Below are 21,964 nucleotides of genomic sequence, written 5' to 3' on the forward strand. Positions count from 1 at the left end.
TATATATACACCAGGTACACATCTGCTGTACAAGCATATAGATACGTAGGTTTATGTGTACGCGAGTACGTATACATTCGCGTGCACCTGTGTGATGTATAAGCAAGCACACACACCCCGACAGGCACACAGAAGCAGACACGGCACCTGGTGCATTCTAGCAAGGCAGTGAAAAGAAATGAAAGCTCTTCCAAATTAGTTGCCTCCTGCCTCCCGCAGAGCTAGCCCATCCCAGAGGATAAACCAGGAGACAACAGGGCAGTGCTGCACATCCTTACACAGGCCTGCTGGCTAAATTGTCTCAATTACAGGCGACAGCCACCTCGGCGGGTCCCCTGCTGCATCCTCTGTGGATTGCATCCTCTGCACCCTTCAGGGAGCAGGGAAACATGGAGGTGAAGCAGCAGCTGGCAAGGCCCCTGCCAATTAGATGCAGCAGCAGCAGACAGGATCCCACCCCTGTCTCCTCCAGAGGCTTCAGGTAGAGTTATCATTTCAGTCCAGCAGTTTTGATCCCAGCGAGAGGCACGTTACGAAGAAGAGCTGGCACTTGCCTCTAACTTGCCGTTATTTGTTAGCGCCCCAGCACAAGTGCTGGCTGTGTGCCCACGCTTACACCCCTTCTCCTAACTCCCTGCCGGCGCTTTGTGGCACATGAGCATTTGCTGAGGGTGGCCACTGCTAGGGTTTGGAGCGTAACTATGGTCAAAAACTCTCTTAGCAGCTCGTGGTGCAAACCCCGTGTTTTACCAGGGGCTGCCAATCATGGGTCGATTGGGAGAGGAGGGAAGTGGTTGGGGTGACAGCTAGATGGGGCAAGGCTGAGCCACTGCTAATGCGCCAGGGTGGAGCAATAAAGGCAGTGCGCAGCGGGCGAGGGGAACAGAGGTAGAGTCCTTGAATAGAAAGCAGCATGATAATGAGGCCGTAGTGCTTTGCTTTAACTGCTTATGCTGTGCAGTCTGCAGCCTGCTGTGCAGGAAGAAGGTAAAGGGGAGCTGAGTTATTTAACCAAACTAAATAACAAGGAAGTCATGTCAGCACAACAGCCTGCTTTCGCAGAACAATAGTCCCCTGTTGCTACATAAACACAGAGATCCAGGCTAGCCGTGTATTTTCTATGCGAGAGACAATCTCCCCTGTGCCTGCTGTGGATTCAAACAGCTCTATTTCCACCACGAGGGCAGGAGATCTGCCAGTGTCACAGGGATGGCCCTGGCCTGCTACATCCTCCTGGGCTCCAGCGAGTCAGAAACTAGCTCCTTGCACCAAGGGTGCTGTGTAAAGAGTATTGGCCTCCAAAAAGCTGGACCTGAGTAGATCAGAGAATAATAGTGGACTACTGGTGTATCCTGCCAAGCACTATGTCCATCAGCAGTGATGTTAGCACCATCCTCACAGGTAAACCAGGAGACAACTCATTGCTCCAGGCCTACCAGCTGCTGCACAGTGGCATATCTCTACTACTAAATCTCTACTTACTGATCAGTTCATGAGTCGGAGCTTGTCTCAGTCAGTACGAGGCATCCAGCAAGCTCTGAAGGTAATGAAAGGAGACCCAGTGATTAGAGTCAGGCCTGGGGAACTTGAATTCTTGGTTCTGTTCCTGGCTCTGCCAACAGTTCAGTATTTGACCTTGGGCAAATTGCTTCCTTGCTCTGTGCATCAACTGCACGATCTCTAAAATGGAATTAACACTGCTGGTAGCCTCAGACTGAGGTCTCTGACACTGGTTTCCCTCAGTCTCTGTGCAATTCTTTTGAGATCCTTGTGTGGAAGAAGCAAAGCGTGAAGCCAGCAGTGACGTATAACAAGGTCCTGCTGTGACGTAGAACGAGGAGGATGCATTGTAAAAACCCTGTAACTAAAACAGCAGGCTCTGGGTGGCACTAGAGGTTGATGAGTCTGAAAAAACTCTGTTCCCATTGAAGACAAAAGCTCAAAAGAAGCAGAATGCCCTTGAGGATTCTCCAGGGTGACTGCGCCCATGCTCAGATCCTCAGGGGACCTGTCACTGGCAAGAAATCCATTGTGGAGAAGGTTGTGGGGAGGCAGCGACTACCCATGGAGGACTTCCATAACTCGCCTCTCTGCCAAGACTAGCTTCCAGCCAGAGGTGTAGCTAAGAGGAGTTGTAGTGTGATGACACGAGTGGTCTTGAAAGTCAGAGGGGAGATATGGCCCATCAACTCCAATTACCTTCACTGCAGGTGCTTAATCCCTCTTGCTGTGTGGATATTATTTGTTTAGTTTTTCAAATTACTTCTCTCTGACTCGCAGTCCCAGGGGATGCTGATGTGTATTAGGTGTGTTGCTAGCAAAACGCTGCGTATATGAAACCTACTCTAGTTCATCTAATTTGGGGATGGACACCTCCATCAGGTTTGTATCTGCTGCTTGCTTGGTGTGAAAAGTGGCTTTTCCTTTTCTCCTGCATGTTGCTTATTGTTTTTTTTCCCCCCTTAGAACGAGTTTTACCCACACTCCCCAATCCTTTTCCAGGTCAGTATCTGTTTTATGTTGAAGTAGCTCTTTAGCCGGGTCATTCTCCATCATCCTGACAAAAGCTCAGAGCTAGGGATGGGCAAAACAGCTCAGAAATGCAGGAAAAGAAGGGCTTTCCCTTCTTGTCTACATGTCATTTGGTCTCTTCTGCTCACCTTCCTCATCCTTCCCCTTTCCTTCTCCCTTTTCAAAAAAACCAATCAACTAAACAGCAACAACCTTTAGCCAAGCTTTGAGCCATGACATTGTGTCCTCACCCAGGTCTGGACAGTCTTCAGTGAGGTTCAATTTGTCTGCAGACCTACTCATAATATGTATTCTCATCCTAAGCTGTCTTTGCCCACATGTTGTGATTTGGATCAAAAGCATAAGCAGACCTAAAATTTTGCAGAAGGGACAAGTGAGAAGCTAAAAATTAAATTGCTGCCAGGAGGTTTTTTCCCTCTAGTTGTGCAAACTATTCACAGTGAAACACTTTTTTTTCTCATTCCTCTGTCATACCCCCCCCCAAGTCTGCCAGTCACATAGTGCTGCATTTGAGGCAGAGAGCGTGAAAAGAGGTGCACGATGAGATGTTTCTGTCTGCTTTATTCCAAGGGAAGAAGGTATGAAGGCAAAACAGGGTCTGAGTATTTTTCCTGTCTCTGTGCTTCCCAAGCATGCCTCAGGTCCTGAGGTTTGGATGTGACCTTGAGGTTCTGAAAAAGCGCAGAGACTGGGCACTTCCAGAAAGCAGGCTACAGTGTCTGGAAGCAGCGTTTGAAACTAAATCAATAAGGCAGCCAGTCCCCGTATTCGCTTAAAAAATCTTGGCCTAGGGCACCTTAGTATCTTTGTTTTACCGCCATGCGATGAAGATACACTCAACTCATGGGATGTTCAGAGGCCTAAATAGTTAATGTCTGCGCAGAGCTTTGGAGTAGAGTGTTATTATGAACCCATGTTGTTTTGCAAAAGGGCACCTACCCAAGTAAAGCACCTGCAGGTACTCCCATAAAAGAACAATAAATGCTGGGTGTTACACCAGCTCCGTTTAACTACTCTACTCTTTCAAATCAAGCTCTGCTCTTGGCAACTTACTCAGGCTCAGGATGTAGTCACAATTGCCTATTTAAAAGGCAAATCCACAAATACAATTAAAGAAAAGTACCTACAAAAAAAAGGAGGGGGGAGGGAGGGGAGAAATCAAGCTACCATTAAAATTAAATCCCAGAGAGTGATTTGTAAATAACATTCAAGGAGCTGAGAAAAGGAGTAAAGTAGGCCATTGGGAACCTAGTGTGGAAAAATAAATCCAATTAAACAGCATTATCGTATGTATTGCAAATGAAACTTGTGCTTGGGTATGAAATTAAAGTTGCTGAGGCTGTTTGGGATGTAAGGTTTTGAGGAGTTTTCCAATTTTGGGTGTTCTTTTTTTAAGCAGAATTTTCAATGACAAATATTTTTGTCTGATGGAAAACCCAGGGCTCTTTCTTTTTATGATTATTTTTATTATATATCCTTAAATTCCACAGGCAGGCAGTGTTAATTTTTTTCATAGCCAGTTCTGTTTACAGCTGGTTTTGAATTAGTAGCCCATTAAGCTAAATGATAAAGCAAAAACCGCAAGTGAGCAAGGCCAGGTTTTCCATACCAAATACCCCTCCTAATCAAGCTGCCAAGGCCATCCTGCACAGCCTTAGTCAATCCTTTAAAACACTTCCTCCTCTGTCTTTGAAGTTGTTATTTTTTTCCTTTTACTGCTCCCCAGTCTCCTGAGATCATCTTGAAGGACATCCTGGTGTGACATCACTTCTGTGAGGAGTCTCCAGGACTTTGTGGTGCCAAATGCTGGGATATGTCCAGTGACCCAGGACACACAAAGCGGATTTTGCAGAGGGGGGAAATAGAATTTAAATGTTCTGGACCTTGTTTGTTTTCTGAAAGCGCCTACCAGCTTCTCTGATGTGGGTGTTCAGCACAGGCGCTTACCTCAACGTTTGCTTTTACTTTGCTGTTCACCTTCAAAGAAACCTTAGGCATAAAATTTTCTTCTTAGACCTTTTTCTCCCTATGAGTTGATGTTCTGAGATGCAGTCCTCAGCTCTCAAATAAGCCTCTCCTCAATGACCAGAATCACAGCCTCCTCCCTTTTTCTCCCTCAATTTCCACTTCTCTTAAGCCTCAGTAACACTTCCCTGCCCTGTGGGGTTTTGAGCATTAATTTAAAAGGAAGGCGTTTTGAGATGAAGAGCACTGTAGTCATGCTAAGCATTGCTATCATTAATGAGCTGCTGTGGAAACATCTTGCTTTCAGGCAGGCTGGAGACTCAGAAACAGCCCATTCAACTAAACACATGGGACTTGAATTTGATGAGGCAGCTTCCTAAAAGGCTGGTGGAGCCCAGCTGATTCAACTCTCAACTGAATTGTCCTTGGTAAATTTTCCAGCCCTCCTGACTTTGCAGCCAGGCACTCAAAATGCCCTGAAATGTCTTCTGGGATGATGCCACATCACCATGTCTTCCTGTCTGCATTGTAACATCATGTTATAATGGGATGACACGAGACCTGGCTGTCACAAAGGGAGCCTTATTGCATCATCAGGTGGCTTTTCGAAAGGGTTTTCTTCTGGAAAAGGAGAATTTACTCATTCCACACCACAGCTGCCAACAACAGGGCAAGTGGGGTTGCTGTTGAACCTCAAAGGGGTCTGTCACAATTATGGCACTAGCTCCATGTCTGTCCTCCATTGTCCTTTGTCCTCAGCCCTTTGAATATAGACTTCCTCCCCTGTGATTAGCACCTAGTGTCCACATCAGAATGGCTTAGCCAGACCCGATGCGCTTCAAAACCCAGGAGTCTTCCTCACAGGAGTTTTTTGATGAGATCTTACCACAGACTAACCAGGGGTTTCCTCAGCGCGGTTAGCTGGAATGCCCTGGGAGCTCTGCAAGGGAGATGGTGTGTTTCCCAGAGAGCGGCAAATCCAGAACTGCCTGCGGGGCATCAAGTGTGCCAGTCTTTGGGGCCTGATCAGACAAAGTCACGGGCATCAACAGGGTGACAAAAGATTTATAGCAATAGTGTGTTAGTAATTAGTGGAGGGGGAGGGAAAAGGAGAATGAGCAGTCCTGTCTTTCTGCCAAAACACACACTGATTGGAGAATGACCCTGTCTGACTGTAGATCGTAGCTAGTCTCCATTTAGCTGTAGCCCGTGTAGCCTGTTCTGTCACTAATGCCTTCATCAGGTGGGCGGGAGCTGGGGGAAGGGAGAAAAGAGATGTTCATTTGGGTTGATGACCAGAGTGGGAAACAGACAGCATTTTTCTTTCTAATACCCTCTCAGTCCTTTTCCCTCCCCATGGAGGTCCTAGCCGTGGAGAAGAGGGTTCATGTGTTGCGGTGGTCACCGCCACCCATCCCTGCTCTCCTTTCACTTTCTCCTGTGCGTGGCCCTGTTGGTCCTGCTGCAGCTCTTGTGTCAGTGGAGTCTACTTTGGCAAAAGGACAAACATCTGAATGTCTTAAAGCTAAGGAGAGAAGCATGAGGGAAAACATCTGAGAGGACAGACAGTAAGGGGTTAACACATTATGGGCGTTTGCTGACTAGGCCGTGGTGTGGGACCAGTTCACAGAAACCAGCCCTCCCAGCATGGTGTGGCCAGCTAAAGAACCCGTCTGTCTCTGTAGTCCTCTTCACTGAGGCCAGAGGGTGATTTCTCAGATGGGATCCAAGAAGTGGTCATTGAAAATCCAGGCCTTCAGAGCCTTTGAAACAAACTAGTTGGCAGAGCTGGGGAAGCTGTAGCACAAATAGGTCAAAATAGCCAATGTTGTCCTATCGTGATCCTGACATAGAAACTACCAGCAGAGAAAAATAATGGCCATAGGGACCAAGCATAGAAGGGCATTTGTGGAGCCATGTGAGAGTCTGGTATTCCCCTAAATCCGCAGGCATTCAGAGGCCATAGTTCAGCTGTATTCTTCACTGTGCAGTGCTGCGTGCCTGCCTACTTGGAGCATGCCTCTCTTCCCTGAAAGCTGACTGAGCCCCGGGCATTGGCACCTGATAACCCCCATGACCCTGGGCGGGAAGCACAACTCACGTCTCTCCTTGCTTCCGGATGGTGGTATCCGGCCGGATTTTCCAAAGAGCTCATTCTCCATTTGCTGAGTGCAGAAGAGGGTGTCTTTGCAGGGTGGATGCTCAAGCAGGTTAAGCTTCTCTTGCTGCCTGGGGTCAATGTCCATCCCTGCCATGTCTGCAGGCAGTGAAGGCTGGGATCCCGTTGAGTGCCAAGCCTGCAGGGGTCTCAGGCCAAGGGAATAGGAAGGAAAAGACAGGGTGAAGGCAGAAAGCCAACATCATATTAATTGTTTCTTGCTATTTCATAGGTACCAGGCAAGGGGTGGCAGTGTATCTTATTTAGAGCGTGTGGTTAAAAATGAATAAAATCAAAGTCAGAGATGATGACAGTGCCTTCCAAAAGGGGTAGTAGGGATGTATCTGGAAACAGCATTTTAGGGAAAAAGAGAAATGCCAAGAATTATTTCTACTACAGCTACGAGCATTGCTTGACAGGTTTTTCTGGATAGCAACAGTTTCTGTTTGCTGAGATTGCTTAAAAAAATTAAAAACTGTTCTGCTTCTCCCCCGCCAAAAAAAGCATAAAGAAAAGAAACCAGCTTTCTTAAAGAAAAAAGAGAGACACAGGGGGAAAGAGAGAGAAATGGCTTTATTGCTTGATCTGTTTCTCTGCTTTTTGTTCATTAATTTTAATTTAGATTGATTTATTCCAAAATGAGCCCTGGGTTGCATATATTTGCATAACCCTCTCCAGTAGCAATGCTGTGGAGAATCCAGCGAGTGAGGAAGAGCAGTGGCAGAGGGTAGGAACTGAGACTGGAAGTCCCAGAAAGATATTCCTCTGAGATGGGCCCTTGCACTGGGATAGGGAAGGCATTTCAAGGTCTGCTTAGTCACAGGTGTGGCTTTGCCTGCACGCAGAACAGCCCTGCAAAGCAGAGGTCGGGGCACAGCAGTCAGGTGGGAGAGTGGAGGTTGGGTGAAACCAGTGAGGGAGAAAACACACAACTGCACTGCAGAGATTAGAAACAAACCATGGAAGAGTAACTGCCATGGAAAATCAGTTGGCCGGTAGGGACACTGATAGTGTCAGCAGTGCAGCATGGACAGATTACCCTGCAGAGCAGAGCTTGGGCAGGCTACAACCCTCCTGAGACAGATATCCTCAGCCCGGAGGACACTCACAGCCTGATACCATCTGTATGTTAGATGAGTTTTTGAAGCCATCAACTGAACTTTCCTCCTTAGAGAGGATGAAGGCAATTTATACTCACTGCGCAGCAGGTCTACCTAAATCCTTTCCCTCTTGCTCTCCTTACTTCCCGTGTTGAGCCGCCAGCTGGGCTGACTGGGACCGAAGTGTGGAGGGCAGCAGGGAGGAGGATGAAGAACAGCTACGGTTGTCTTGATTTAATCCTTGCGCACACACAAAAATTCCTCCCACCCCTGAGAGAAAATGACCAAAGCGTAATTCCCACCTTCATCCTCCTCCTCCTCCCCCTTCCATTTCCAGTGTAAACCACTCAAGAATTTGCCTAACAAATTGGCCTCCCGTCTGGTTATTGTCCCAAGTGAACAGTCTCTCCATTCACTAACCCATGATGGTAAGTCGGTTTGGGAAGCGGCAGGTTTATCTACCCAGCTCAGGCACTGCACCGGGCCCGCTTGTGAACCAGTTGCCATTCAGTGTCTGTTCTGCTGTTGATAAAGCACATTACACATGGCTGGGCTTGCATGATTAATACAGCTGTCTAAGCGCTCTCTCTAAAAACAAAAACAACCGGGAGAAGGGAGGTGTGAGGTTTGGGAGGGAGGGGGTGCACAACGAAAAAGGCAACCATTCCAAAGAAATCAGGCTTGCAGAAAAAGCAGAGTGCTCCTGGCAAGCCTTCCCTCCTGTGGGCGAGCAGGTCTGTCAGCAAAGCTCCTCTGCAAAAGGGAGAGGTCTAGCGGCAAGATGGGCAAAGGAGAAATGTGCTTGGCCCTTCCCCACCATCACCTGCATGTCCCCCTGCTATCTGGAGAATGAGTGCATGGACAGGAGCGGAGGCTCAGGCCATGGAGAAGGATGTGCTATAACCAGCATAGCTTCAGTGAGGTCTGGCCAGGCAGCCTCTACGGTAGGTGTTGCAGATACGGATGCTCACTGGTGGATGAGTACGCTCCTGTGGCAGTCACCTTATGCACCGTACGCGCACACCCCATGCTCCAAGGCACATCACACAGTCACCGAGCAATTTCCAAGCACCCTAGAACATCTAAAGGATGAACCAAAGGGGCTGCAGGGATCTTTTCTATTGCCCCCATTCATCCAGCTGAAGCTTAGCTGCCTGTGTAAGCTGTAGTAAGTTACCCCTTTTAATTACTGTTTGGGGCATGGGCTGTGGGAAGCCACTGTGGCTTTCTGCTCCAGCTTTCCCCATGCCTGGCCCAGACATGAAAGCCATGCTTGCACTGTTAGGGCGTTAAGGTGACCAGGAGTCTCACTTTGGAATTGCAGACACATACATGCATCTATACTTGGATGAGGACTACAGGTGACATGAAGTAATATTTACTTAGACCATATGCTTTAGAGACATACACCAGTCTCTGGGCCCAGCCTGACTCCCGTGAAATCTCTAATTCACTGAAATGCTGAGAGAAGTGCACAGGCTTCTTGACAGTTTGCCCATGATACAGGTCCCATACTTCTCGTTGTTCACAAGGAAACCTTGACAAAGGCTACCTGAAGCCTCCTCCTAGCTTGTTCCACTCCTGGGCAAGGAGGTATGGGGACAAGGGTTGGTTTCCACTAAGCTCACTGCAAGGGAGTCCGCAGAGAGGAGTGGTGGCCCTAAGTAGACCTCAGGGACAGGTAAGGGGGGAAACATGCTGCAGGTACTAGAGAAGAAGGATAGGAAGGGCAGAGGCAGTGATACGACTGGATTTCAGTACCAGAGCAACCTCAAGCATCCTGGTCATGCTCCACCCTGATTGAGTTCTCCTGCTCCAGTCTCTTTTCCCGTCACCCCTCGGTGTGTCCCTTCCTCTTCATTTTTGCTCACAGCCACTCAAATCTGCCAAATATCCAGCAAAGCTTGTGGAAGACCATAGCAGGGATGAAGTGGGTAAACAGACAGACATGAAGCTGATGAAAATATTAATTTTTCAAGAGGTTCCAGAGCCTCCAATTAGCAAACTTGCTTCCTGGGGCTGTATGTGCTCTGGGTGAGGTGGGCTATGCTGTTTGTTCCCTATTGAGGCACCAGACGGTGTGCTGGTGTCACCTTTGGTCTGCTGTGCACTACACATGTGCTTGTGAGGTGAGCAGGGGAAGGATTGCTGTATCCTAGGAAAGTGAAAAGCAGAAAAAGCTCAGATCTTCCCTGTGATGGACCCTGAAAAAATCTGTGCTGTGTATTTTTTTGGATGTTTTGCTTGTGAGATGAGAGTCTTCAATGAATGGTTTGAAGACAAAGCAGTTTTAAGTAACTGATTTTGTATCAGTAGTTTGCCAAGTGTTTGGTTTTTTTTTAAAATCTCCTCCAGCTGCTAGGTGAATGGAACCGGTGGGAGAACTATTTTTCAGCTGTGAGAAAACCTTCAAACTTTTTGATATCTACAGGATCTGGTAATGAAAGATCTGTGTAACCTTGCAATGTAGGTGGTTTTCTAGCCACCACCAGCCTCACTGGTCAGGATAACAGTTCAATTCTAGACTAGGAGTACTGTAAACCAGCTCCAGGATAAATGGCATAAGCAGCCAGCTCCTGAAAACCACGACCTTCTCAGAAAGACGCTGAGAAATACAATTTCAGGGATATTCTTTAGACCTCAGGGAAGGATGGGTGCGCTGCATTACAGAATGAATCTTCACTAAGACATGAGGTATGATAGATGAGTACTTAGTACACCATGAACGAGCTCCAAAACATGGGGAAGAACTGTTCAGTGCAAAAAAAGCACACGCAAATTCTGAAATACATTAAACCGTGTGCTAAGATTGATAGACATCAGAGACATTTCCTTAATCTTGTTGGAGAGTTGCTGGAGGGCATCCTCCCTAGTTTACACAGTGGTACTTCCACCTCTAGAAAAGCCAGCCTATTGCCACTGCAGTCACAGTCAAGTTTTAATTACAGGAGCAGGACTGGTAGTGAGAACGGGGTACAAGCAGATAATGAACAAAACAGCCTCAACATTAAGAACAGGGAGTGAAAAATCGTGTCTTCTTCTCAAAGGGGAGGGGGGACACACAAGAAAGTAGTAAGAAAAGAGCCCCAAATGAACCCTGGTAAGTAGAAGCTGCTAATCCCTAAAGCCTCAGAGTAGAGTGCAAAGCCCTGGAAGAAAGAAATTAATAACTTTCAAAGTATGACCTTGAAAATGGAATTAACAGTATTCCTCCCTTTTAAGCCTTCATGATAATAAAGATTTCATCTTCTGAAGCCCTGGCAAGAGAGTCAACAGACTAGAAAAATTACTTCCTGCAGAGGAGCTGGCAAGTGTAAACCCTAAGACCTCTCCAGGCCCCAGGGAGTGAGATGACAGAGAGAGACCTATATGGTGCACATCCCCTTTCCCTTGCGCCTTCTCCGTTCCTTCATTCTTTCTTTCATTCCTCCCTCATTTTTGGTCCTCCTCTTTGCTCAAGAAGCACGTCTCCAGCCTTCACTGTAAGTGGAGTCAGCCTGTCAACAGCATGGAGCCCAGAGCCACTCAGGGTGGAAAGCACTTGGAAAAACAACAGGCCAGCTCTACTTGGTTTGCCATCACTCCTTCCTTCCCATCACAGACAAGTCCTCCTAGCCTGTCCCATGCCTCCTCCTGGCCTCACTTCCATTTAGAAACTCATGGGGGCTGATTGTCCTCTTACACCAGGTTTTACCTCGTGTTCTTTGACAGGGTCCCAGGGGAGGATCCCCCAAAGCAAATAAGAAACCTGTAGCTCTCTGGTGCCCTTTGAAACTTCTCTGTAGGCACTTGTCCATCAGCACTGCAGATATGTCAAGCCCTGGAGTCTTGTTAATGTAAATAAGAGAAAAACTGTCACCCGCTGTCTCTTTTCCTGTCTACGTTTTGGTTTACTCAGAGGATGGTACCCAGGACCCAGCAGAATATTCTAGATTGGCGAATGTGGGTGTGAAATGTGTAGACGGGTGGGTGATTTTTTCCCTCTGGGTATGGACCAGAAATACATCTGCTTTCTGCTTGCATCTCAAGTGACCCTTCTTAAAAGTCTGTATTAGGAATCTTGAAAGGCGTAGGTTCAATTTCTGCTGGCGGTGATCATGTCGCTCACAGCATTTGGAGGCATGCCTCTCTGCTACCAAGAGGACTTGTGGTTTTGCTTTCAAGTCTGACCTAGTTTGCCTGTTCAGCAAGGGTGACATGGCATGGCACAGCCTGTATCCCCCTCTCTTACGGGCCCCTTCAGAGGTGCAGAAGGTGTTGCAAACGGGAGCTGGAGGGAGTGAGGGGAGAGAAGGGGGAATATCTGTGTGGAGGAAGTAGGACAGGCTAGAAACTTTACCACCACTCCCTGCAACCTCGGCTGCTTGCTGCTGTAGTGGGTAGGTGTCTTGCTTTTGATGGGGATGACCAACCAGCAGATCAGATCTGCCCCCCCCCCCCCCCCCACACACACACACAAAGTACGAAGGATACTGCTGCGTAGTGGTTGTGGAGAGACACAAACCGATGGGGATCAGGTTCCGTGCCACAAAAACATGGCCATATTGGGCTGCCTCAGGCAAAAAGTGGCTCAGAGCCACGCAGAGCTGGCACCCTTTCTTTAGCGGGGGCGCTGCTGTGCAGGACCCCGGGGTTTTCCCGCAGGCGTGCCCAGCCACGAACCCCGCCGCGTCCCTGCCCCCCCGTGCTATTCCCTGCCCGCAGGTTTGCCTGGGGATGGGAGGCGGGCCGGATTTTCGGTTTTTTTTCCGGCCTTCGGCTGCCACCTCGCGGGCAAGAGGCGACTTGGCCACAGCGGCGGCTCGCCCGGCTCCCCGCGCTCCCGGGATGCGGCTCCCGCCGCCGGTCTGTGGCCGAAGACGCGCCAAGCGGCCCCAGCAAAGCCCCTGGCCCTGCTGCTGGGCGGCGGCGGGGCGGGGGGGGGGAAGGTTGTGTGTGCCAACCAGGGAGTTTGTGCAGGGCACCCGAGGGGCGAGCGCTGGCCGCCTGCATGCCACAGAGCCGGCAGCGCCCCTTCACACGCCGCTCCTGCTCTCTCTCATACCCGTTTGTTGGCATTTGAGCTGCACCTGGCACCGCATCCATGCCTAAACAGCTCTCTGGGAATCCCCACTTTTTCTCCTGTAGTTCTGGACCAGGCACTGGTACTGACTCCTTGCCTTTGCATTCCTAGTGCTGACTCCCTCCTCCCATAAACAGCATCATTCCCCCATACCTGCCTCTCTCCCGCCATCCCTGCTACCCTGTGCCTGATCTGGGTTTGCTTTCCTCTCTTCATTTCCCCTTCTCCCAGGACCTCTTCTCATTACCTGCATGCTCCTCCATTTCCCCGTCCTCACCCTGGCTGACATTTCTTCCTCTTGCCATCTTCAGTGTCCTGAGCCGCCTGTGCCTATGTTGCCCTTTCAGTGGAAGACCTGGTATCGTTTCCTGTGCTGCAGCCCTGCATTGGTACAAGTGTAAAGCTCATCATATTGCCTCAGTCCATATTACCCCTGCCTTATATCCTCCATCGCAGTGGCCTTTTCCTATGTGTCTGACCTGCTACAGTCTTCCTCCCATATTTATCACCTCCTCAAGCAGCCCCCAACCCTGAATGGGCACTACAGGCTTTGAGAGGCTAACGCTAGCCACGAGGCAGGTCATGTAGAGGGCTACCAAGCAGCATTCTGACCTTGGCCACTGCTGCCAAGGCAGTGTGTTGCAGTGTCTGGTAGCACTATAAATTCAAGGCTTGAAGGCAAGCAGGGAGAAAAAGGGCCCTTTTAATCACAGAATCATAGAATGGTAGGGTTGGAAGGGACCTCTGGAGATCATCTAGTCCAACCCCCCTGCCAGAGCAGGGTCACCTAGAGCAGGCTGCACAGGAACACGTCCAGGTGGGTTTTGAATGTCTCCAGAGTTGGAGACTCCACCACCTCCCTGGGCAGCCTGTTCCAGTGCTCTGTCACCCTCAAAGTAAAGAAGTTCCTCCTCATGTCTAGGTGGAACTTCCTATGTTAAGTTTGTGCCCATTGCCCCTTGTCCTGTCGCTGGGCACCACTGAAAAGAGCCTGGCCCCATCCTCCTGACACCCACCCTTTAAGTATTTATAAGTGTTGATAAGGTCCCCCCTCAGTCATTTTATTCCCCAGACTGAAAAGACACAAATCCCTCAGCCTTTCTTCATAACACAGATGTTCCACTCCCCTAATCGTCTTTGTAGCCCTTTTAATCATCCCACAAAGGTCAGACCTCGGAAGCCTGCTCCCCTCTCGGTGATTTCTGCAGCTAGTCTCATCTCTGGAGGTTGAGCCTGTGCCTCAGAGGATGCACCACTGGAGTCTCAGTTGCTTAGGCCTTGGGGGCATCATAGCAAGCCCTCTCACAACTAAATTGTGCTCCCTTCAGCCACCTGGCTCGCATCCACTGAGAGCTCATTAACAGCTGTGCCCCGGGTTTGGTAGGGAGACTTGCAGCTCTGCGATTCAGGACTTGAGCATTCAGTGGCCACCAACCTCTTGACACCGGCTAGCTTCTTTCTTAGCAGTTTCCTTGACAAAAAGCTCACCTCAGGGAGATCTGAACACACCCCAGATAATTCTTCCCATAGCAAGTGCTTTCCTTAGCCTGCTTCTCTGGCAGTCAGCAGAGGAGACTGCAGAGCAAGGAGTGACTAAGTTTTTAATCTAGCCAGTTCAGGTAGCAATTAGTAATGGGCAGCATGCCAGGCTTTCTCTTAAGCCCAAGGTCTTAAAGTCATTGGAGAACATAACACCCAAACTTAATCTGTGGCTGACATATCACTGTTGGCAGCTGACTGCTACGGTGCTCCTTAGAAGTTGAGGGAGGTTGTGAATATGGAAGGCTTCAGGCAGTCCGGAAATGGCTGGACAAGCTCATGGAAGAAAAAAAATGCATCTGTCAAGGAGTGCAGCTTCCACTGCCTCAGGATGACCATGAAGCACCCCAGGCAGGCCAATATGGTGCCATACCAGCCATGTGCTCCCAGCTAGCCCCCACCCAGCACCTGCAGGGGACAGGACTGAAGGCTAGACAAGACCCTTGGACTAACCCAGTAGAGCTGGGCTTGTCTTGTGGTATGGTCCTCTTGGAGGCAGGCTGTTTTTGAGGAAGAGAGCTTTACAGTCTTGCTGTGGCTTGCTGTGAACGTAAGCAGCACCCTGCTTTTCCCCTCTCCTTCCACCATCTCGCCCAAGCCCCACCACCCTTCTTGCCATGTCTTTTCCTACACACAAACACACACACGCTGTGCTGTGACAGTGGTCCGGGGGGGGGCCTAAATCCTGTGAGGGGCCAAAGCACTGACCAAGTGAGGTGGTCCCAGGAAAGTAATTCAAGATATATGAAGTATGTGGGGGAGCCCTCCCCAGGGGCGTTGAAGGCAGATGGTTTTGTGTAGCTATTTGCACCTAAGGGGCACGCTGCACACGAGCGCGTGCAGCGACTCTTCTGCCTCCTGCTGTGTGCAAGAGTTTGCCTGCAAGAGGGTGAGGGCAGTGGGTGAAATCGCTCAAGTCCCATGTGGGCTAGCTGGCCCTTCCATGTCCCCACCTGAAAGTGTGGAGGTGGTCTCCCAGAAGTGTCAGGAAAAGATCCCTGGATCCTCTCGTGCGAGGCAATAACACGCAGGTGGGCAGGAGCAGCATGGCTCTGTTTTTCCCACGGTTGAATTTAAGGACATGGCTTGGGTTACCCTGCCTTGGGGAGAGGAGTGGGACACGATTTCCTTCAGCCCTGAGAGCTCTAAATCTCAGCCAAAGCTACGTCGTGCCACGACCCCAAGGCAGATCACCCTGGCTGAACGCGTGGCACAGACAAGCCCTCAGAAGCACGGGGCACACTCCTGTGAGGCTGTTGCAGCACGGTTAGTCACCATGTCAGGGGTCCACCTGCATCTGCGCTGGGTATCTAAGTCTCTCACTACTTGAAGCAAGGAAAGGAAGTGCAGTTGTTTTGCCCTTGCCAATTTCCAGTCTGTTCCTTCTTGATTTGATTAATGTGATCCGACTTGGTCAGCCATTTGGGGTCGGGGGTCCCTTAAGGGTTTACTTGTGAAATGCTGCCAGATATTCATATTAACTCATCATCATCAGAAACCCAATTTCCTTCCCCGGCTGCCATGGAAGAAAACCCCCTTCAAAGCTGTTGAGTGGTCATGAACTTTGCAGGGCTGCCAAATTGCAGGGGAGCGATTAGCCCGGGGGATTAGCTTGCGGCGCGGACTCCCAGAGCACAGGATCAAGGTTACGAAAGCGGGAGAGTGGGAGGCGGTGGGAGGGGGGGGGGAAATCTCACTCCTTTGCCAAAGCCCCCGTGCCCGCTTGCCAGGGTCGCTTCTCTGCTTTTGGAGCCAAGGGGGGGACGGGTTTTGCTCAGCGCGGCGGTGGCCGAGCTCCGAGCCGGGGGCCGGGCGCGGCGGCTGGAGCCCGAGCCCGAGCCGAGCCAGGCGGGGGGAGCGCGGCCGGGGGCGGCGCGGGGCTTCGCTGGGGCTCTCCCCGGGATGCTCGATCGAGTGGCGGTGGCGGCGGCTCGGTGGGGCGGGGAGGCGGCCGCCAGGTGGCGGCGGAGACCGCGGCGTGGTCCCTGCTGCCGCGGAACCGGGGTGCGGGGCGGGGGGTACCTGCCTGCGGGTCTCGGGGGTGCGGGGGTGGAGGGCTGTGTGTGTGTGTGGAGGGCTGTGCGTGTGTGTGTACACGCGTGGGGCTGGCGGGGGGGTTGCACACAGGTGCATGGGTGCACCTGTGACACACACACACACACACACACACACACACGAGTATTTTATTTTATTCTAGCATTCTAACTTCTCAAAGTTTTCAGGATTTTATTTTGTGGTTGAACTTCCCACATTTTTATAATGCGTGTGATAGTAAACCTGGTGTATGTGTAACACACAGATATCACACAAGTTTCCCTGTAGCCCCCAGGGTTACGTGCCGGGGCTGCAGCGGCTTTGACCCATAGTGGGTCCCAGGGCTCCAGGTCAGCTTAACTCGCTGCCTGGCACCCACACAGCTACACAGGGGCAAAACACTGCTGGTGTTAGCCTGTGGTGGTGGTGTGCAGATGATCAGGGCTGCACGTGGAGGGCCTTCTGCGACCAGCCCCACCGACTCACTGGCGCATGCAGGGATCTTAGCAGGGAAACAGGAGGACGTATAACTCGCACTATTTTTCAGCCATGGAAACAGGAGTCTTGGCTTGTCAGATACCCTCAAACTTACTCACGCAAGGTCAAGCAGAGCAGAAGCTGGTGTGACCCTCTCCTCTCCCCAGACCTTCATCAAACCATGCCTTGTGTGTCCTCCCTTATACTTGGGTATTGCAGAAGGTCATCTCTTCTTACACCATACCATACTCCTACCCTCCCCAAAGAAACAAACGCCAAGCCATGCACTTACGCATATTAAGGCCACAGTACCCAGGCAAGGCCAAGCGTACCTCTCCCCCTGCTGTGCTAGGTGTGTGTGCATTGTCTACCTCCATAGCTACATACACCTTTGCTCTGGTTGCACATGCACCCTAGAAAAGTGGCAAGGAGGTGGCTGGTTGCCACATGTATGTGCCACATGCGTGTCTGTGTATATGTTAGACAAACAGTATTTTAGCCAAATAGTGAAAATGTGATGGCTGAAAACATTTTGTGGGCAACACACCCTGGCTGGTGTGTTCCTGATTTTTTGCTGGGCCAGAGAAGTCATGTTTTGGGACTTTTTCACTGCCAACATGGCATGCAAATAGTCTCAAACATCCTCCCCCCAGTCATTTGACCATGAAAGATGCTTTCTCTAACACATAGGTCAGGTAAGTGTGGTAGCTAAACTTGAACTTGTTTCTGAGCTCAGAGGGGAAAATGAGTTGCTGTTACCCAAACAAGGAGTGCAAAACCAATGTTGTAGGATTTGTGTGGCAAACTACAAAAAGCCAAGCAGGGAATGATTGAAAAAAGAAGCCATAGATGGAATATAAATTTTCCACACAATTCAGCACCTACTTAATAATTAGAAAATAGAGTTGGGGCACAAACAGCTGATCTAGTAAGCAATGGGCTACATTAGGAAGAAATCACAGAAATTAAAGTGCTACAGAATTTCAGGGGCTCTGGGGACATCTTTCTTGGGTTTGCCGCCTTTTAGTCACCAGCTAGAGTTTAATAGTGACCGTGCTGCTGAGCACGCCTGTGGCACCCGAGCTCCACCCAGCAGAGAGGGGCTCGTCGCCTGGTAGACTCTGTGGGTTGTGAGAGGGGGCAAGTGCTTTTCTGTCCCATGGGGCTCTCTGGAACAAGGGGCTTTTTTTTTTTTTTTTTTGGCGGGGTGTTCCCCCGCCGTTAGAAATAGCTCTTCTTGGGAGTAAGCATGTCTTCTTCCTTCCACAGCAGGATCAGTCCCGACATATAGACTGCTCTCCATCTCCACACTTCAGCATCTTCCTGCACCCTTTCTGCGTAAAACACTGTATATACATACACATGTATGGATATGTGTATGTATATGTGCACGCACATGTACATATACATATTGTGTAGATACATATGTATTTAAACATATGTGTACATACACGTACATGCATGTGTACATATACATGTACATAATATATGTATATAGCTATATGTACGTATACATGAGCATGCATTACAAAACCGTAGCCAGATACACCTCCCTACCCCATTGTAAAGAAAAGGCTGCCAGGGCTTGGTATTGCAGGATGAATTTAAAACAGCATCGCTGCCTTTAAAGCCATCCAGAAAAGGGAACCCGTAAATGAGAGGATGAATGAGAAGATGTCAGGAGTGTTAGCACTTAATATTCCTGGAGCGAGGCTGCGTTATTTGTTGCTGCGGCAGAGCGCTCCTCCCTGCCCCCCCGTGCACACATGCCTGCATGTTCATTTCCCACCCTCATGAAAAATCAACCTCCCGGGCACACCCTGCGCCCTCACCCCATAGGTGTCGTGCCACAGGGCCATAAACACAACAGCGAAGCCTCCCTCCACCCTGATTAAGAAATAAATAATTGCGACGCAGTCCCTGGGAGGGGAGGCGTCCGCTGGTTGGGCCCATGTTTTATTGATCGGACCGCTGTGATGAATCAGCCCCCACGGAGCCGGTGTCTGGCTGCAGACAGGCACTGGCCACCGCGCAGAATTACAACAAGCCCTGCCTGGCATCCTAGGGCCACCGCCAGGAAGGTGGTAGAGTGGGGAGACGCAGGGCTGGTGACCCAGGGGTTGCGCCATGCAAAGGTGTAAGTTGTACCCCAGCAGCTCCCAGTCGGTGGCACCGTGAGGGATGGGATGGGGTCGGCAGACAGGGTTTGAGCCTTCCCATTTGCTTCAGGCCCTGTTTCTCCAGCTTGGGTGTTGCTTAGGGAAAATCCTAGAATCATAGACAGGTTTAGGTTGGAAGGGAACTTAAAGATCATCCCCCTGCCATGGGACAGGGACGCCTCGCACTAGACCAGGTTGCTCAAAGCCACGTGCCGTTGGAGCACGGGGCGGGAGGGGAGGATGCTCAGGAGCCTGCAGTTGGGCTGGATGGAGGCTCACCGAAGTGGGAAGGTGGCTGTGCCCTGCAGCCCCGGCCCCCGGCCGCAGGAGCAGCCCGGGAGCAAAGCGCTGTGTTCCTGTGTTACCCTTGTCTCGCCCAGCCGCGTGTAATCTTGTCCTTTTTTCTCTCCCTTCTCGCACCCTGCAGGACCCGGCACAGGGAGAGTAGACAACGGCTCCATGAGTTTGGCCGTCCCACTGTGGCTGCTGGCAGCGTCCCTGATCTGCCTACTCAGCAAATGTTAATACAAATCAGAATTAAAAATAATAATAATAATAATAATAATAATTAAAAAAAAACCCAACACGACAACAACAACAACAACAACAACACACAAAGCAAAACGCGTTATACAGGAGACAGAGCGAAGAGAGGGGAGAGAGAAAAAAGAGAGGGGAGGGGAGAGAGAGAGAGGACTGTTTCTTTCACAACTTTTGTGTGTTCAGGAGCGAAGAGGGGGGAGAGGAAAAATTACAGCAAAGAAGACTCAGCAACATTTAATCCAAAACCTGACAAGCCGGCTGTCAAGTCACCGACCGTCTAGGAGGCAACACGAAGCAAGGGAGAGAATGGGACACCAGCAAGGATCGTGTCGCCGGAGGATGCTGCAATGCAAACAATCCAACAAAACCCGCAAAGCCAATTGAACAGAAGATCCCTTTTCTTTTCTCTCCTCCTTCCTCTTTTCCATGCTCCCTCACCTTCCTTCCTTCCTCCTCTTTCTTTCTTTTGCGGAAAGAGGTCTTTGCTTCGGTGTCTATAGCCACTTAACTTTTTGGATGCCCTGGGTCATTTTTGTGAGCCGATGCTCAGCCAGCTCATACTTTTGAAAACAAAAAAAAGAAAAAGAAAAGAAAAAGAAAAAAAAAAAAGCCACAAACCAGAGTAAGTCACCTGAAGCTCTCTGCACACTGGTGTCCTGTGAAGAACCCCTTCCCCTCTTCACCCTGCGCTCCTGTGCGCCCAGCCCTTGCTAAACCCCTTCTTTTCTGTCCCCTCTTCCATGCATCATCACACTCGCTGGCCTGCACTAAAGCTGTGTCAAACTCTACTGAAAACATACTTTTCTTTTTCTTTTTTTAATTCTCTTCCTCTCCCACCTCAGTGCGACCAGGTGTCTTTCTCCCGTGTATGCCTGTGTGCGTGCGTGCATGCGTGTATGCGCGGCTCTCGCTCCGTCTTCTCTCTCTTTCTTTCTCGTGTTCTCTCTAAGCATGCAAAAGGAACAGTCCATGTGTACATATGCTCATCCTGCTGTAGATAATGTCCTGCCTTCTAAGTGTGAGACAAGACGCTGAGAGATCACTCAGGCAGAGAAGAGGGGTGAGGAGAGAGGGGCAGCTGCAACACAGGTTCCCGTGGTGTCCCCTCACCGCCGTCCTCACTCAGGCTTTTCGACTCCTGGCCACCTTGCCTGCAAGAGGCAGTCTGCACCCTTGTTTAGCCTTTTTTTCTCTCTCACCTGCAACCAGTCTGGCTCTCAGCCTTCAAGTACCAGCACAGCAGCCCCTGCTATGCATGAGTGCTTCACACGCACGTGGGGGTCTGCACGCGTGTGCATTTGTCCAAATAAGCAGAAGAAACCAGGCCTGGCCTGCAGCGCTATGGAGCACAGAGGGGAAGGGGAGGCCGGGCCGGTGGGATGGGAGTGATGAGACCTTGGGCATCGCTGAGCAGCCATTCCCATAGATATAGTGTGCGCGCAGGAACCATGCCTCAACGTGAAAACCACAATCTGGTCATCCCTAACCGTTTTTGGTAGTCATGCAAAAATAGAGCCAATACTCTTTTTTGTTGTTCTTACTGTCCTCCCTGTTATAAAAGGAAACGTATGCTGTGTAAGGGTCAGTGCGCGCATGCACGCGTGTGTGTGTGTGTGTGTGTATTGTACACTATTGCTGCTACAAAGCTCACTTTACAAACTCCACACTTGAAACAAATCGGGTAGAAAATGTCCAAGACGTGTGAATGTAAGAAGCAAAACAAATGTCAGGTCCAAAATCCTGGGCTTACAAAGAAGGAGCTTAAAGTGGTGCAGCAAAGAACTAGGCAGCATAATTCCCCCTTGCTCCTCTCTTTTCTCATCTGAAGGGTGCTGGCCTTGCCGGGGAGGGCTATCGCTTGCCATCGCCCTTCCCATGGCAGAATCACGTGGAAAGGTGCCAACAGGAGACGTTGCAGTGGCTCCTGAGAGAGGAGAAGGAGAAGGAGAGAACGGTCTGTGAGAAACGGGGTTAAGAAAACACTGGGTGGTGGCTGGAAATTGCCGCACCACCAACAGGTCTGCTGCGGGGGACAGAGCGGGCAGTGGGAGAGGGGAGGCCAGCAGTCCTACGCTCCGGTGGCTGCAGTGCGTGTGTGCAGGCAGGGGCCGGGGGGGGGAGAAGACTCCTGTGTTACCCGGCCAGCCACGAGCCCTAGCATCCGTAGCAGCAACGATGATAGAAGACAGGGTTTATCAGGTAACCACTTGGTTTTGTTGTGGGGAGGGATGTGCAGGGGGGAACTCGAGTTAGCCCACAGAAGTTGAGTAACCATCCCATGGCAGTACAGCGTTTCACGGGTGCTTGGCACCCCTGAGCTTTCAAGCACCAGCGAGCTTGCTTTTTTTCTCTCTGCCGTGCGACTGGGTGCAGCGGCAGCACCCTTGCTCGCACC

At 50.3% G+C, this 21,964-nt stretch overlaps 1 protein-coding gene across 4 annotated transcripts in view; it reads left to right on the forward strand.

Annotated features, from left to right (window-relative positions):
- LSAMP (limbic system associated membrane protein) overlaps positions 1-20,135 on the forward strand; it is a 1,022,146-nt gene extending 1,002,011 nt beyond the window's left edge. For 2 of the 4 annotated variants that reach the window (XM_074594319.1, XM_074594337.1), the window contains 2 exons: positions 2,467-2,502; positions 19,454-19,690. In XM_074594319.1, coding sequence (XP_074450420.1) covers positions 2,467-2,502; positions 19,454-19,551 — 134 coding nt within the window. In that variant the 3' untranslated portion in view covers positions 19,552-19,690. Of the gene's footprint in view, positions 1-2,466; positions 2,503-19,453 lie in introns of all 4 variants that reach the window. The other 2 variants (XM_074594342.1, XM_074594328.1) reach the window with 1 other exon arrangement.
- The last annotated feature ends 1,829 nt before the right edge of the window (positions 20,136-21,964 follow it).

This window comes from Larus michahellis, chromosome 1, assembly GCF_964199755.1.
Source record: "Larus michahellis chromosome 1, bLarMic1.1, whole genome shotgun sequence".
Classification (NCBI taxonomy): domain Eukaryota; kingdom Metazoa; phylum Chordata; class Aves; order Charadriiformes; family Laridae; genus Larus; species Larus michahellis.